The 16732-nt window shown below is 44.4% G+C and overlaps 1 protein-coding gene and 1 long non-coding RNA gene across 3 annotated transcripts in view; one reads left to right on the top strand and one right to left on the bottom strand.

Moving 5' to 3' along the window:
- Positions 1-1028, bottom strand: part of REEP5 (receptor accessory protein 5) — a 33732-nt gene extending 32704 nt beyond the window's left edge. Inside the window, exons 1-2 of the mRNA XM_040621972.1 lie at positions 834-1028; positions 124-217 (exon numbers count right to left, since the gene is read on the bottom strand). Of these exons, the coding sequence (XP_040477906.1) occupies positions 124-217; positions 834-951 (212 nt within the window). The 5' untranslated portion in view covers positions 952-1028. The remainder of the gene's footprint in view (positions 1-123; positions 218-833) is intronic.
- A 1480-nt stretch (positions 1029-2508) lies between these two features.
- Positions 2509-16732, top strand: part of LOC103675798 — a 30946-nt gene continuing 16722 nt past the window's right edge. For both annotated transcript variants that reach the window (XR_571913.2, XR_005832375.1), the window contains exons 1-2: positions 2509-2647; positions 7691-7862. This is a non-coding gene — a long non-coding RNA (uncharacterized LOC103675798). The remainder of the gene's footprint in view (positions 2648-7690; positions 7863-16732) is intronic.

Below are 16732 nucleotides of genomic sequence, written 5' to 3'. Positions count from 1 at the left end.
TAAAATGTGTAACCTTAAGCACTGTCTACCCTCTGGCGCACTGACCGCTCTCCCAGGAAAATGGGGCTGTGTACGAACCGGCAGCCCAGGATGGGGGTGGGGAGGGAAGGGGAGGGCACTTACGAGACGTAGGCTGGGTAGCCAAATCCTATCAAGTTGCAGAGGAGAGAGGCTCCGTAACCGAACACCAGGTACAAAGCCACCAGCGCGATGACACCTGGAGACACGAGGAGAGAAGTGGGTCCGGTGGCACGAGGGGCGCTAAGCGGGACAGCCCCCGCCCACACCGCAAGGCTTGGCCTAGTGCAGGCGACGAGAAAAACCAGCCGCCGTGGGGCTGGGCCCGGGGACGCCCGGAGGCCGCTACCTCCGCGCCCTTCCTCGCGCGCCCCCTCCTGCAGGGTCCCCGCCACGCAGCCCCCCGGCCTAGGGAACCGCGCCGCACGGAGGATCTGGAGAGGCCGCTCCCGTGCCGGGGGCAGCCTTCTCCGTGCTGAGCTCACCCGCGGTCTCGGAGGACCGCGCCCGCCCGCCCGCCCGCAGGACGCCCCGCTACTCGGCGCCAAGCCAGCGCACTGCCACCGGGACGCGGCGCTCGGCCGCGGGACAGACACGTCAGCGCCGGCCTCCCCGCGCCCCGGACCCCGGCCGGCGTCCCCAGCCCAGCTCAGGCGGCCCGGCCGGGTCCCCGGACGCCCAGCTCGGTCCCGGGGACGCCGCTCGCCCCGTCTGTCCCCGACACCGTCCCCTCCGAACTCCCCTCCCGCTCGCTCGCTCAGCAGCTGGTGCAGCGGCTGCCCCGCACTCGGGCCCGGCGGCGGCCGCGCACCCACCGAGCGCGATGTATCTCCGGTTCACGCCGGTCCTGGCCTCGAGCTTGGCCAGAAGGTCGGTCATGCAGTTCTTCTCCTGCAGGAACCGGTCGAACCTCTGCCTCGCGGCTGCAGACATGGCGAGGACCTCCGCGCCGCCGCCGGGCTGCTCCCAGTGCCGCGGCCGCCGAGCTGGGGGACTGGGGCGGGGCGGGGCGGGGCGGGGCGGGAGGCGGGCGGCCCGCGCTCGGTGACGCGGCCAACCCCCCGGCGCGGCCCCCCCGCCCCGCCCCGCGCGACCTGCGCCCGTCGGGGGGGGGCGGGGCCCGAGCTGCGGCGGCGCCGGCGGGGCGACCGGAGCCCGCGTCCGGAGCCTCGTCCCCCGAAGGGAAAGACGAGTGACGGCGCCTGTGGTGCGAAGACCGACGGGAGCGGGGAGGCGGCGCCCTGCTGCTGCCGCCCGCCGCGCGGGGCTGGTGTGAACGCGCGCCTGCTGGGCGCTAACCCGGCGTTTCAGTCTGACAACCGACTTGTTCGGCCACCGGGCCACTCTCTGTCGGGGGCCTGCTTTTCCCCGCGTTGCCGGAACTCGGCATGGCTGTTTCTCAGCGGTCTCGTTGGAAAGACCCTAAGGGACGTAACAGACCCTCCGCTGGGGACACCCTTCCCGAGAAAGCGCGCCCCTACTTCAACCGTTTTGCGGTGGGCTTGGACTTGACTGACATCCGATGCCCTGGAAACGTTCCCACCCCCACCCCCACCCCCTGGCCGGGCGGAGACGGTAGTTTGCCCTCGCCTGCGAGCAAAACTACCCCGAAGACGCTAACCCAGCACTTCGGGCCGGCGTCGCTTTGCAGCCTTCGGAAAGTCAAGCTCAGGCTCTTCTCCACCGCCACCTTGGCTCTGCTTATCTCTCACCATATTATTTCCGGAAACTCCTTCTGAAACTATTATCTTTGTGGCTCCTATGATCTACGCAGCGGGGTAGAGTTTTCGTCGTTGCTGAAGCGTCAAAGCTCCCGGTTCCTCGCTTCCTCAGTGTGGCACTCACGCGCCCTGCGCCCAAACTGGCCCCCAGCGTTTCCTCTTCGTCCCGCACAACCCCTCCGCTCTTTCGGATTGCCCTAACTACAGCACTGCCTTCCACTTTGGCAAAAAAACCCTACCTTCCCCACAAGTAGCTTTTCCCTTTCGTGCTAATTCTCCTTCCTCTCTTCTTCCCTAGAGATTCTTAGCTCAATTCTCTCAGCACTCCTACCACCATCCAGCCACACCAGTGAACAAATTCAACCAAATAAAAAATTAATGAGATTATTGAGATAGCCTCCCAACCGAGCTCTCCATTTCTGTCTTGTCACCTACAGTCAGTTCTCAATGTGTCAGCCAATTGGATCTTTTTAAAATGTGGGTCAAATTGTGTTCAGAGCAAAACCCTTTTGCTCTGAACCGTTTGCTCTTCACCGTCCAGTAGCTTCCCATCTGTCATAGGTGATGGGGTTTATCCCTCCCTCTTCTAATGTCATCTACTGCCTGCCTCCTTGCTGTGCCTCAAACAAGCTGAATGCATTCCTGCCTCTGGCCTTTCACCCTCCTTCTGTCTCAACTAGGAGTGATTTTGCCCCATACAGGACATGTGGCAATGTCTGGAGACATCTTTGGTTGTCAAACAGATGGTCACAACTGGAGAAGTGGATGCTGCCAGCATCTAGCAAATAGTGGCTGGGGATGCTGCCACCATCCTACAATGCACAGGACAGCCCTCCCACAAGATTATCCAGCCCTCGGTGTCAATAGGGCTGATATGGGGGAACCCTCCTACATCTCAGAAGCTGCAGGTAACTACTTAAGTGTCTCCTCTCACTTTTCAGGTCTTTGCTCCAATGGCACCTCAGTGGAGCCTTCTCTGATCCTGAATTGTCACCCCCAATGTTCTCTGGCCCCTGTCTGGCTTTGTTTTTCTCCATAGAACTCATTATGTATGACATTCTGTATGTCCTACTTTTTTAAAAATATAGATTTTAAAGTGATGTTGTTTATTCATTAATTTTAATTCCAGTATAGTTAACATACAGTGTCATATATTAGTCTCAGTCATGTCATGTAGTGATTCAACAGTTCTATACATTACTCAGGGCTCATCAAGGTAAGTGCACTCTTGGGGCACCTGGGTGGCTTAGTCACTTAAGTGTCTGCCTCCAGCTCAGGTCATGATCTCTGTCCTGGGATCAACCTGGTCTCTCTCTCACTCTTCCAAATAAATAAATAAATCTTAAAAAAAAAAAAAAAAGAAAAAAAAAGATAAGTGTACTCTTTAATCCCCGTTGCCTATACCCCATCCCACCCCCCTCTGGTAACCATCAGTTTGTTCTCTGTAGTTAAGAGTCTTCTTTTTTCCTTTTTTCTTTTGTTTTGTTTCTTAAATTCCACATATGAGGAAATCACATGGTATTTTTCTCTGACTGGCTTACTTCGCTTAGCATTAGCATTATACTCTCTGGATCCATTCATGTTATTGCAAATAACAAGTGTGGACGCCACTTTTAGGCAACAGGCTTGAGCAATGGAAACTTGAGCAAGGCAAAAGGGCCCACAGTGACCACTGAGCTGATGCAAACAAGCTCATTAAGCCATAGGCCCTAACCAGGCACTGTTCCTAAGATTACCAAAAAAGGGAAAACTCCACAGTTTCCCATACTCCCTTACTCTGCCCTATAACTATAGCCCCTCACCACCACCTCATGGCAGACAGTCTCTCCTTTGCTGTCTTGCCCACTGCTCCTTTGCAGTGTATTCAGTAAACTTCTGTCTCCTTTGTTCTGCCTTGGGCAAATTCTTTCGCCACCTGAACCACAGGCCTCCACCCAAGCCAGATGCCCCACAGCAAGATTTCATTCATTTTTATTGCTGAATAATATTCCAGTGTGTGTGTGTGTGTGTGTGTGTGTGTGTGTGTGTATAAAACCTCTGATTTATCCATTTACCTATCAATGGACACTTGGGCTGCTTCTGTAATTTGATTATTGTAAATAATGCTGCAACTAATGTTGAATTAGTGTTTGTGTGTTTTTTGGGGTAAATGCCCAGTAATGTAATTACTGGATCATATGGTAATTCTTTTTTTTTTTCTTTTTTAGTATTTATTTATTTATTTGAGAGAGAGAGAGAGAGAGAGCAAGCAAGGGTAGGGGCAGAGGAAGAGGGAGAGAGTGAATCCTTAAGCAGACTCCCTGCTGAGCATGGAGCCAGACACGGGGCTCGATCCCAGGACCCTGAGATCTTGATCTGAGAGGAAATCAAGAGTCAGCCACTTAACCGACTGAGCCACGCAGGTGCTCCATGGTAATTCTATTTTTAATTTTTTGAGGAACTTCCATACTGATTTCCACAGTGGCTATATCAGTTTGTATTACCGCCAACAGTTCAAGAGGGTTCCTTTTTTTCCCCATCTTTGCCAACACTTGTTTCTTGCAGTTTTGATTTTAGCCGTTCTCTGACAGGTATGAGGTGGTATCTCATTGTCATTTTCATTTGCATTCCCCTGATGATGGGTGATGTTGAGCATCTTTTCATGTGTCTGTTGGCCATTTGGATGTCTTCTTTGGAGAAATGTCTGTTCATGTCTCCTGCCCATTTCTTGATTGGGTTAATTGTTTTTTTGGTGTTGGGTTATATAAGTTCTTTATATATTTTGGATACTAGCCCTTTATCAGATATGTCATTTGCAAATATCTTCTCCCATTCAGTCTTTTAGTTTTGTTGATTGTTCACTTTGCTGGCAGAAGCTTTTTATTTTGATGTAGTCTTAATAGTTTATTCTTCCTTCTGTTTCCCTTGCCTCAGGAGACAATAGAAAAATGTTGCTATGGCCAATGTCAGAGAAATTACTGCCTGTGCTCTCTTCTAGGATTTTTATGGTTTCAGGTCTCACATTTTGGTCTTTAATCCATTTTGAATTCATTTTTGTGTATGGTGTAAGAAAGTGGTCCAGTTTCATTCTTTTGCATGTAGCTGACCAGTTTTCCCAACATCATTTGTTGTAGAGACTGTCCTTTTCCAATTGGATATTATTGCCTCCTTTGTTGAAGATTAATTGACCATATAAGTATGGGTTTATTTCTGGGCTTCCTATTCTGTTCCATTGATCTATCTGTCTATTCTTGTGCCAGTACCATACTGTTTGATTACTATAGCTTTGTAGTATGACTTAAAATCTGGAATTGTGTTATCTCTGGCTTTGTTTTTCTTTTTTAAGACTGCTTTGGCTATTAAGGGTCTTTTGTGGTTCCATACAAATTTTAAAATTATTTGTTCCAGTTCTGTGAAAAATGCAGTTGGTATTTTGATAGGGATTTCATTAAATGTGTAGATTGCTTTTGGCAGTATACACATTTTAACAATATTTGTTCATCCAATCCATGAACATGGAATGCCTTTCCATTTCTTTGTGTCATCTTCAATTTCATTCATCAGTGTTTTATAGTTTTCAGAGTACAGGTCTTTGACCTCCTTGGTTAGGTTTATTCCTAGGTATATTATTATTTTTGGTGCAGTTGGCAATGGGATTGTATTCTTGGTGTCTCTTTCTACTGCTTCATTGTTAGTGTGTAGAAATGCAACAGATTTCTGTACATTGAAGGAAACAACAGGTGCTGGCAAGCATGTGGAGAAAGGGGAGCCCTCTTATGCTGCTGGTGGGAATGCAAATTGGTACAGCTACTCCAGAAAACAGCATAGACATTGCTCAAAAAGTTAAATATAGAGCTACCCTATGACCCAGGAATTGCACTACTAGGTATTTACCAGAAGGACACAAACATAGAGATCCAAAAGGGTACCTGCACCCCAATGTTTATAGTAGTAATGTCCATAATAGCCAAGATATGGAAAGAGCCAAGATGCCATTGACAGATGAATGGATAAAGAAGATGTGGTATATATATATATTGGAATATTACTCAGCCATCAAAAAAATGAAACCTTACCATTTGCAATGACGTGGATGGAGCTAGAGTGTATTATGCTAAGGGAAATAAGTCAATCAGAGAAGACAGTTATTATGATTTCACTCATATGTGGAATTTCAGAAACAAAACAGAGGATCATAGGGGAAGGGAGGGGAAAATAAAATAAGATGAAATCAGAGAGGCAGACAAACCATAAGAGACTCTTAACTATACGAAACAAACTGAGGGTTGCTGGAGGGGAGGTGGGTGGGGGTAAGGAGTAATTGGGTGATGGGCGATAAGGAGGGCATTTGATGTAATCAGCACTGGGTGTTACATGCAACTAATGAATCACTTAATTCTACCTCTGCAACTAGTAATACACTATATGTTAATTAATTAAATTTTTTAAAAAAGAAGTGCAACAGACTTCTGTACATTGATTTTGTATCCTGCAACCTTACTGAATTCATTTAACGGTTCTGGTCATTTTTTAGTAGCACCTTTAGGGTTTTCTATATATAGTGTCACGTCATCTACAGTGAAAATTTTACTTCTTCATTACTAATCTGGATGCCTTTTATTCCTTTTTCTTGTCTGATTGCTGTGGCTAGGACTTCCAGTACTATGTTGAATAAAAGTGGTCAGAGTGGACATCCTTGTCTTGTTCCTGATCTTAGGGGGAAAGCTCTCAGTTTTTCACCATTGAGGATGATGTTTGCTGTGGGTTTTTCATATATGGTCTTTATTATGTTGAGGTATGTTTCCTCTAAACCTGCTTTGTTGAGTTTTTATCATGAGCGATGTTGTACTTTGTCAAATGCTTTTCCTGCATCTATTGAAAGGATCATACGGTTTTTATTTTTTCTCATTAACATGATGAACCGTGTTGTTTTGCGAATATTGAACTATCCTTGCATCCTGGGAATAAATCCCACTTGATCATGGTGAATGATTTTTTTAATGTATTCAGTTTGCTAATATTTTGTTGAGGATTTTTTTTTTTTTGCATCAGAGATATTGGCTTGTAGTCCTCTGTATGTTCTGATTTTTAAATTGTTTTTCTTTCCCCATTACATTATGAGCTCCACCAACGTAAATATTTTTGCCTATTTTGTTTACTTCTGTATCTCAAACACCTAGAATAGTGCCTGGCACTTAATAGGTGTTCAGAAACTATTTTTTGAATGAATGGATATATAACATGCATTGTACTACCCAGTACTCTAAGTGCTACATGTACTAATTCATTTAATCTTCATGACGGCATGAAGCAGTTACTATCCAGTTTATCCCCATTTAAGGGAAGAAAATCAGGTATAGCAAAATTTGATAATTAATAAATGTCAGAGCTAGAATTCAGACCCCTACTCTTACCCCTATATTATTACTGCCAATATGGGTTGAATTGTGTCTTCCCCAAAAAAGATAGGTTGGAATCCTAACCCTCCATACCTCAGAATGTGACCTTTTTGGAGGAAGGGTGTTTACAAAGATAATCAAGTTAAAATGAGGCGATTATGATGGGTTCTAATCCAATATGACTGGTGTCCTTATACAAAGGAGGCTTCTTGGTGGCTCAGTTAGTTAAGCATCTGACTCTTGATTTTGGCTCACGTCATGACCTCAGGATTGTGAGATTGAGCCCTGCATCAGGCTGGGTTTGGAGGCTGCTTAAGATTCTCTCTCCTTAAGGGCACCTGGGTGGCACAGTTGGCTAGTCTGACTCTTGGTTTTGGCTCAGGTCATGATCTCAGGGTCGTGGGATCGAGCCCTGCATTGGGCTCCATGCTCAGTGCAGAGTCTGTTTGAGTCTCTCTTGCCCTCACCCTTTGCCCCCCCACCTCCAATAATTTTTTTTTTAAATTCCCCCCACCCCATCCCCCCTTGCTCACATGTTCTCTCTCTCTCTCTCAAAAAAAAAAAAAAAAAAAGGAATTTGGACACAGACACACAGAGGAAGAGATGTGAGACATGTAGAGAGAAGTCTGTTGTCTCCATGCCAAGGAGAGAGGGCTGGAGCAGATCTTTCCCTCACAGCTCTCAGAAGAAAGCAACCCTGTGGACAGCTTGATCTTGCACTTCTGACATCCGGAACTGTGAGACAGTAAGTTTCCGTCACTTAAGCCAATTATTTTGTGGTACGTTGTTATGGCAGCCCTAGCAGACTATTGTAACTGCTTGCAAGGAGAGATGAATGTGGAACTTCTTATCTGATTATGAGTTTGTATAATTACCTACTAAATGAATACAGTAATTATTACGTGACTGGAAGTTGGGGGTCATGTTTTTGAGTACTTCAAATGATTCAAAGTTTGATATTTTTAAGGTTTTTTAGCCGAGGAGCAAAATTCTTTTAAGTTATGTATTCAAATCAACCTACATTTTTATCACTATGTTTCATACAGTGTTAACATTTGTATTATGTCAACTACGCATGAAGTATCTGGAAGCATACTATTCATTTGAATTTCTTTTGTATAAATACTCTCCTTTCTCAATCTTCTCCTGACTCAGATTCCAAACCTTTTCCTTCCTTCACCATTCTCCCTACTGCTAGTAAGACAAAGCAGCCCAGTTAGGCGTCGGGTGTGCAGCCCTGTCTCTGGATCCAGCTTGGACGGGTGATATCCCAGCTCCACCATTTAGACTTTGGGCAAGTTACGTAAGCTCTCTGTGCTTCTGTTGCCTCAGCCATAAAATAGGGACAACAGTAGTCCCACTTCACAGGGTTGTCATGATGATTAAATAAATTGTAATTTGCCAAGTTTTCAGAAGAATGCCTAATGCAAAATAAGTGTCAAATAATTTAAGGGGAAAAAAAGAACAGCTAGATATTAAAACTGAGATAGAGGAACATTATGTAATCTTTACCTTTAAGAAATTACAGTCTGGGGAGTGTGAAGCCCTTAGGTCATCCAGTCATCTCTACAAAGCTTAGGCCCTTTCAACCCTTTCATAGATGAGAAAGAAGCAGAAGATGAGAACTTGGCCGCTAGTCACTCTCTCATGTCTATAGGCATAGCCTATGTGCCAGACATTGCCAGACCTGGGAACCAGACAGGCCAGGTCTCTGTCTGGAAGGCCAGGAGAAGGCTGGCCTGAAGCAGGTTGACTTCGGCAATTCCCAAGAAGAAAGTCAAACCAACCTGGGATTATGCAAACGCTATTACTGTATCTTTCATGGGCTATAGAAGAAAACTCTGCCACAGATCTGAGATCAGGTCACTTTTGTTTTCTCCATCAGCTGTCTCTTCAAGTTGAGAAAATTTCCTAAGTATCCAAAGTCATGAACACACTTTTGTTCTGTTACATATGTTAGGAAGAAGATGTGCATAATCTCCCAGGCAGTCTCTTTATCCGCCCCCCCCCACACACATTTGGAGGGGACCCTGGCTTTTGCTGGAGCCCGGCACCAATGAGGCAGCCAGCTGCCCAGTCAGGAGACCCTCAGCCCCTGCAGACACAGCCCTGTTGGCACATCCCGCTCCTGCTGCCGGGGGAGGCTGATGGCGGGCGATGTGATGGAAAGAAGAAGGGGAAAGACAAAGTAAACAAAACCTGAGACACAGATTTGCCAGGCAACAAGAGGAAAATGCAGAGGCTGGGTGTAACTTAAGAAAGAGTAGTCAAAGAAGTAAAGCATCAACGTTACAAGGGCTTCATTGAATACGTTTGCGTTACGTTTTGATTTTTCCTTTGTCTTATTCTTAAACCTTTTCTACTAAAAGTACAAACAATGCATTTTATTATAGGTCTCCATTGATCAAACAGGAGGTTGCATTTTAGAAAATTACTGCTCACAATGGAGAGTAAATCAACTTGGGAATATCCTTTTCTTTAGCAAAGTATTTTTATTCTGAAATCAAATGCCGGAAGTCATTGCTATTGCACAGAAATCTAGAAATTTTCACCAGATATAAAAGTGCGCTCTAATTCACCCTTTCATGTCTCTAATGACACCTGCACTGGAGTCAGTTAGAAAAGAAGTCACTGAGAGATTGTTTCTCTGGGTTCAAGACCAATTAACCCAGTTCTGGACAAACCATGGCATTTAGACCCATACTGGAATGGTACTGTGTCCACTGACCCTGGGATATGGTTCAAACCACACAGAACAATCCAGATTTGCCTCATGCATTTTTGCGTTTCTTTCCATGTAAGAGAAGGACCAGAGTCAGAAAATTGTGTGCATCTCCCTTCCTGACTAGGCATTAGGGGAATGTCATTAACTTGAATAAAGGAACTAACCCATCGGAAGTCTCCTATTGCTGCTGCAACAAGTCACCACGAACTTGGGGCTGAAAACAGCAAGAATTTATTACCTTCAGTTCTCTGCATCAGACATCCGACCCCAGTCTAACTGGACTAAATCAAGTTATCATCAGCAGGTTTGCGTTCCTTTTTAAAGGATCCGGGGAAGATCGGTATTTTTGTTCATTTGGGGTTGTTGGCAGAATTCAGAACCCTGTGGTTCTAGGACTGAGCTCCCCATTTCCTTCCTCATTTTCAAAGCCAGCAGCAGTGGGCTGAATCCCTCTCATACTTGAAATTTCTCTTCCTTTTTCTTTGGTCTCATCTCTCTGATCCATCTGTTTTCCACTTCCATTTTTAAGGTCTCATGTGATTAAATTGAGCCCACCCAGATAATCCAGAATAATCTCCCAATTTTAAGGTCCATAACGTTAATCACATCTGCAAATTTCCTTTTGCCGTGTAAGGGGACAAACTTAAAAGTTCTGGACACTAGAGTATGGACATCTCTGGGAGGTCATTATTTTGCCTACTACACCAGCCTTAGATGGGGGATCCGTGACCAGCCTCAAGGTCCCTGAAAAGAATGAACATGTTGAGATTAATGAACTGGTGTGGTCTTTGCCTCGCATTGAGAGCCCACCCAGGACATGGCGCAGGCTTAAGGCACGGGCCCCACAGCAGATGCCCTGGCTGCATTTCTTTCTCGCAGTGTGATTTTAGGAAAGTTCTCACCCTACAAATGCCCACTTTCTTCAGCCCATAACATGAAGCTGACATCAGTATCTACCCGCTCTAGGCTGAATGTCTGTGTCCTCCCAGAATTCATATGTTGAACCTAACCCCAAATTTGATGATAATTGGAGGTGGAGCATTTAGGGGGTGACTAGGTCATGGGGTGGAGCCCTCATGGTGAGATGAGTGCCCTTATAAAGAGACCCCCGAGAGCTCCCTCACCCCTCCCACCCTGTCAGGACACAGAGAGAAGATGGATGTCTATAAACCAGGATGTGAGCTCTCAGCAGACACAGAATCTGCTGGTACCTTGAGCCTGGGTATCCCGGCCTCCAGAACCGGGAGAAATAAATGTTGTTGAAGTCACCCAGTCTATTTTTGTCATAGCAGCCCAAGTGGGCTAATGTATTACATCATAGGGCTGTTGGAGGAAATGACATATTCCGTGCAAAGCACTCTGAGGATTGCCTCCCTCATGGCCTGTGCTGGGGTTTTAGCTAATCAAAAAGGCTCATGTACAAATGAAGCAGACAGTCGCAAGAGTCGCTGCTTAAAATTCCTCCCTCTTGTCTCATTCCGTTGATTCCCGGATTTGGTATCTGAAAATAAAAATAGCCTAGAAGAAATAAAAGCACATTTTCATCAGCAATTTGACGATGGCAAAGGAGGAGGAAAATGAAAATGTATACTGAGCGTCTATTTTGTATGAAGCAATGTGTGTGCCTGAAGGATCTGAGACCATATTTTAACGAGGTGGAGGCACCAGGTGCTTGAGAAGGAAAGGCACCTAGGCTTTCCCAAGGCACAAAGTAGTAAAACAAAAGTGCTGGTTTCCGAGTCTTGTCTAGGACCCCTTGACTAATCGGTGGCCAAGGGAAATGGACTCTCCAGGCCCGCACAGATGGGAGCAAGGAACTGACCTAACAACGCGTGTCAGGTCAAGTGCAGCTGTTCTCTGACGGGCTGCAAGCTGATTATGCAGCCCTTTATCGCTTGGTAGTCTCCAAATGCTTCCTCCCTCTCCTTGGTGTCTGTCTTTCAGCCTTTCTGGATGCGTTTTGGCTCAACACCCTCCGACTCATGGACATCGGTCATGCTATGACCCACTGGCTGACTAAAGGTCGTGCCTCTTCCTTTGAAAACATAAATAACTTTTGCTTTATTATGAGCAGGGCAGTGCAGTTGGGTGAGAATGACTTGACCACGTGGCCTTTTGCTTATTATCCAGACGTTGTGTCTAAAACAATGCCGGTGTAGATTAATCACAAGGTACTATTGGGGGATTTGCACTACAGTTTGGGGGGGGGCAGGCTTGATTCTTTTCTCACACCTTCGTTTGTAACAACTCTATCGATTGGCCGCCGTAACAAAACCTGCTGAAAGTGAGGATTTATTAGTTTAAGAAGTCACGATGTATGCTGTCTCCAAACAGCACCAACTGTTGTGTGTGTAATCATAACCAGCTCTATCAAATTTACTGAAAATGTTGATACTTTTATTTATCTAATTTTATTTTAAAGATTTTATTTATTTATTTGAGAGAGAGAGCACACAGAGTGGGGGAGAGGGAGAAGCAGACCCCCGCTGAGCAGGGAGCCCGATGCAGGACTCGATCCCAGGACCCTGAGACCATGACCTGAGCTGAAGGCAGAGGCTTCACCGACTGAGCCACCCAGGCACCTCAAAATGTTGATACTTTTAATGATCATTCTTATGCAAACAGTTTGAACTTGGAAACATCAATCGTTAGAACTATAACTTCCGATTTTGTCAGTAGTAACTGAGCTTATGTTGAACACGATCCAAAATCTGTATCGAGTGTATTTGATACGTTTATAGCTCCACGCGACGGCATGTGAGATGGGTCACAGGAGGCACTTCTATTTCGGGATTCTCTGGGGACGTGATTACTTACAACTTGTGTCTTTATCGTGCAGGAAGACCTTTATACTTAGATTGCTTGGTATTAGGTTTACAACTTCTATTTAATGTGAAACAATGCCATGATTTGGACTAGATGCAAATGTCTTAAACCACAAAAGACTTGAGTGCAAAATTCAGTGGAGGATAAGCAATTATCTTAATTGACAGAAAAACAACATTGGCTCAATTTCAGAGTAATCTTTTAAAAACAAATTATTTTGTAGAGTTACCTCAAATCATTTTCTCTAATTCATATTAATTCACAGGAGAATAAAGGGAAAAAAATCAGCTTAGACTGAGAACCTGCATCAGTTTAGATAACATGGCTTCTTTTCACTTGCCTTAGATCGCATCTACACTGACTGAACAAAGTGGAGAGTGAAGCACCTATCTTAGGATTTTGCCAGTAATAATTATATGAATAACTACTTGGAGTAGACAGCCCCAGGTTTAGACCTTGCAGTAGAGAAGAATTGGACATGGGTAGATTTTTCAGGGTAACTTGGTTTGAGACCAAGGAATGGTCAGTGCTGTTTTTGTCAGGTATAAAACAGATCACAGATCTCCTCTACCCTTGACATCCCTTCCCAATTATTTAGATTTAATTTATTAAAGGTTTTCTACTCATTCTCGGAAGGATAATGAATCCGCAGTATTAAATATTCACTCATCCATCCAACAGTTATTTATGGAGTACCCACTGTCTGGTGGCCACTGAAGGCTCCCTGGAAACCAAGATAGAGAACGTCCAGGCTTTATGAATCTCATAGGAGATAATTGCCATAGCAACATTTGTTGTCCATCATTGAGGATCTGAAATAAACTTTAGGATCTTAACACAATATATTTTTGTCATCACCAAAGAGAAAATTGTTATCAATAAAAAAGTCTCAATTTGGCTCTCACATGATACCATTTGTTCTCTTTCTACCTGGCACCCTCTCCTCTGCCCGCAGCAAACGCTCTCCTGCTCCATCAGTTTTCCTCCCTTTTCTTCAGATCCAATAGGAGTTGGAGAAGTGGTGACTCTGTGCTGAGTCATCATTTTGCTACATTATATAATAAGTTCATAAACACCATCAGTGGAAAAAAACTAAACAGTGGGGAAAGATCCATTGTTTATCCCTTGTCTCCCAGTCTCCCCGTACTTCCCCAGTGGGGTCAGTTTTGAAATGATCAGACCCATGAGGAGTGGGAAGGAGAACTCATTGTTGCCCTGACCAAATAGCTGTTGATAATAATCTCTCTTTATTCTATAGGGAGACATTTATCCCGCATAAATACACATCTTACTGTTTTACCTCAATGCAAAAAGTGTTAGCAGTTAGCAGTGTTTGTTACAGCAGGGAACTAACATCTGTTAGCAATGAGGTTCTGGCATCCCATCCTATATGAGTAATTCTGAGGAAAGGAAGTCAGAATAGCAGAGCAGTGGTCACCCCAAAATAGCCCTGAGACTGCAGCTTTGGGCAGAGCAACTCATCGGCAAAGCTGTGAGGTGAGCAGAGCTGCTTACCCACCGACTCATCTACATAGTGGCTGTCCTGTGCTAAGCACGACATTCAAGGATGGGCAAGATGCACTTCCTGCCCAAAGAAATGTGCAAATTTTAGCTTCCTTCTCTCGACTCTTTTTTTTAACCTCTACACATCCCATATGTCCAGTATCCCAGTACTCCTTGTTCTTTGCTTTTTTATTTATATATTTGTTTTTAAAGATTTTATTTATTTATTCGACAGAGATAGAGACAGCCAGCGAGAGAGGGAACACAAGCAGGGGGAGTGGGAGAGGAAGAAGCAGGCTCCCAGCAGAGGAGCCAGATATGCGGCTCGATCCCAGAACACTGGGATCACGCCCTGAGCCGAAGGCAGACGCTTAACGACTGAGCCACCCAGGCGTCCCCCTTTGCTCTTTTAATTCTCTTCTCTTATCAAAAACTCTTCTTGGGGCGCCTGGGTGACTCAGTCGGTTAAGAGTCTGCCTTTGGCTCAGGTTATGGTCCCGGGGTCCTGGGATGGAGCCCTGCATCAGGCTCCCTGCTCAGCGGAGAGTCTGCTTCTCCCTCTCCCTCTGCCTGCCGCTCCCCCTGCTTGTGTATGCACGCTCTCTCTCTCTCTGTCAAATAAATAAATAAAATCTTAAAAAAAACCCACTCTTCTTAATTAGCTACAAGTTGGGAAGGAACTGATCGTTAATTCCTAAAAAGGTATAAAAGACCGTAATGGCTTAGTGCATAGTGTTCTATTACCTTTCCCAGGGTTGTTCGCATTTTCAGAGAAAGGAATCCCTTAATCTGACGCCGTGATATTAATGGCAGAACTCTAGGCATAGTGAAGTGATAGCTGAGACTTTCTTCCCCAAGTGTATGTAAGTTCCCCAGGTCCACCATGCATGGGTAGGGCCAGGCCTGACAGGGAGGCCTGAATGCTGAGTTCACTTTTAGATACGAGCCCTAGCAAATCAAGTTGACTACTTCTTTTGTGTTAGTATAATTAAACTCAACTATTTCAGATGTTACGGCACATTTCTCCCTTAGTCTATAAAGTTTTCATGGCTTTTTAAAGTTTATTCTCTTTTGCACTTACTCAGTCAACAAATGCTCGTTGAGTACCTATAAAATGTCAGTGATACTTATAAACAAAAATAAAAATTCCTATTGGCATTAATAATACACAACATAAAATAGATACTCATAAATTTTTGACAAGGTAAGTGATGGACGTATTTGAAGGAAACTATATAACTTGACTGAGGAACATAAAAGATTTGGGACATAGTCAATATTATAAATAAGTTCGTTCTCCCCAAATGTATCCACAAGTTTAACATAATCCCAACATTTATGATTTGACAAAAGGTTTCTAAATTTCATAAAGAGGGATTTCTTATAGTATTATCATACACTAGAATAGTATAGAACAATTAAAAATGGTGATTTAAATTTTAATTAATATGAAAAGCTGTTTGTGATATGTACTTTTATTAATTTCTGAAATAGTACATGTATTTTTGGGATAGATAATAAAATAAAATAAAAGTGTAGGGGTACCTGGGTGGCTCAGTCTGTTAAGTGTCTGTCTTCGGCTCAGGTCATGATTCCAGGGTCTTGGAATCGAGTCCCATGTCAGGTTCTCTGCTCAGCGGGGAGCCTGCTTCTCCCTCTCCCTCTGCCTGCTTCTCCCCCTGCTTGTGCTCTCTCTCTCAAATAAAAAAATAAATTCTTAAAAATAAAAATAAAGTAAAAATGTAATGTTCCTTCTATTTACCCTTTCATCCCATTTCCTGATGTTGAAAATTCAGTTTGTACCCTGCCAGATAACTTCCTGTGCAAATAAAATCATGTATTAGTGTGTCTAGATTTATTTTATATCTAGATATAAATTTACAGAAGTCTTTTTCTTTTTTTTTAAGATTTTATTTTTAAGTAACCTCTACACCCAACATGAGGCTCAAACTCACAACCCTGAGATCAAGACTCACATGCCTTTGTGAATGAGCCAGCCAGGCATCCCTAAACATACAGAATTCCTAAAATACGAGTCATTCTTGAACATATATATTATTGAGTAACTTCCTTTTTCATTCTACAACATATCAGGAATATCTATGATACATTAAGTAAGAAAATAAGATTCTAAAACAACATGTTTAGAGTGACCCTGCGTTTGTCAACTGTGTGTGTGTGTGTGTGCACATGCAAGCACATATTTACAGGCAAAGAGAAAAGTCTGGGTATGTAGATTTCTTGGTTGAGAGAGTACCAGTGACTTTTAGTTTTTTGCTACTTTTTCTACTGTTCAAGTTTTAAAAGATTTATTCATTTACTTCAGAGAGAGAGAGAATCTCACGCAGACTCCAGGCTGAGCACGGAGCCCGTTGGGAGGCTCAGTCTCACAACTGTGAGATCACGACCTAGGCTGAAACCAAGAGTCAGACGCTAACCCAGTGCGCCACCCAGGCACCCCTCTAGTGTTTAGTTTTTAAAAAAGGAGTTTGTATTACTTTTTTCTGAAGCATCTTTTTTTTTCCTGAAAGATTTTATTTTTAAGTAATCTCTACATCCAA

The sequence above is a fragment of the Ursus maritimus genome, unplaced genomic scaffold, assembly GCF_017311325.1.
Source record: "Ursus maritimus isolate PB19 unplaced genomic scaffold, ASM1731132v1 scaffold_5, whole genome shotgun sequence".
Classification (NCBI taxonomy): domain Eukaryota; kingdom Metazoa; phylum Chordata; class Mammalia; order Carnivora; family Ursidae; genus Ursus; species Ursus maritimus.
This window is presented reverse-complemented; position numbering and strand designations above follow the sequence as displayed.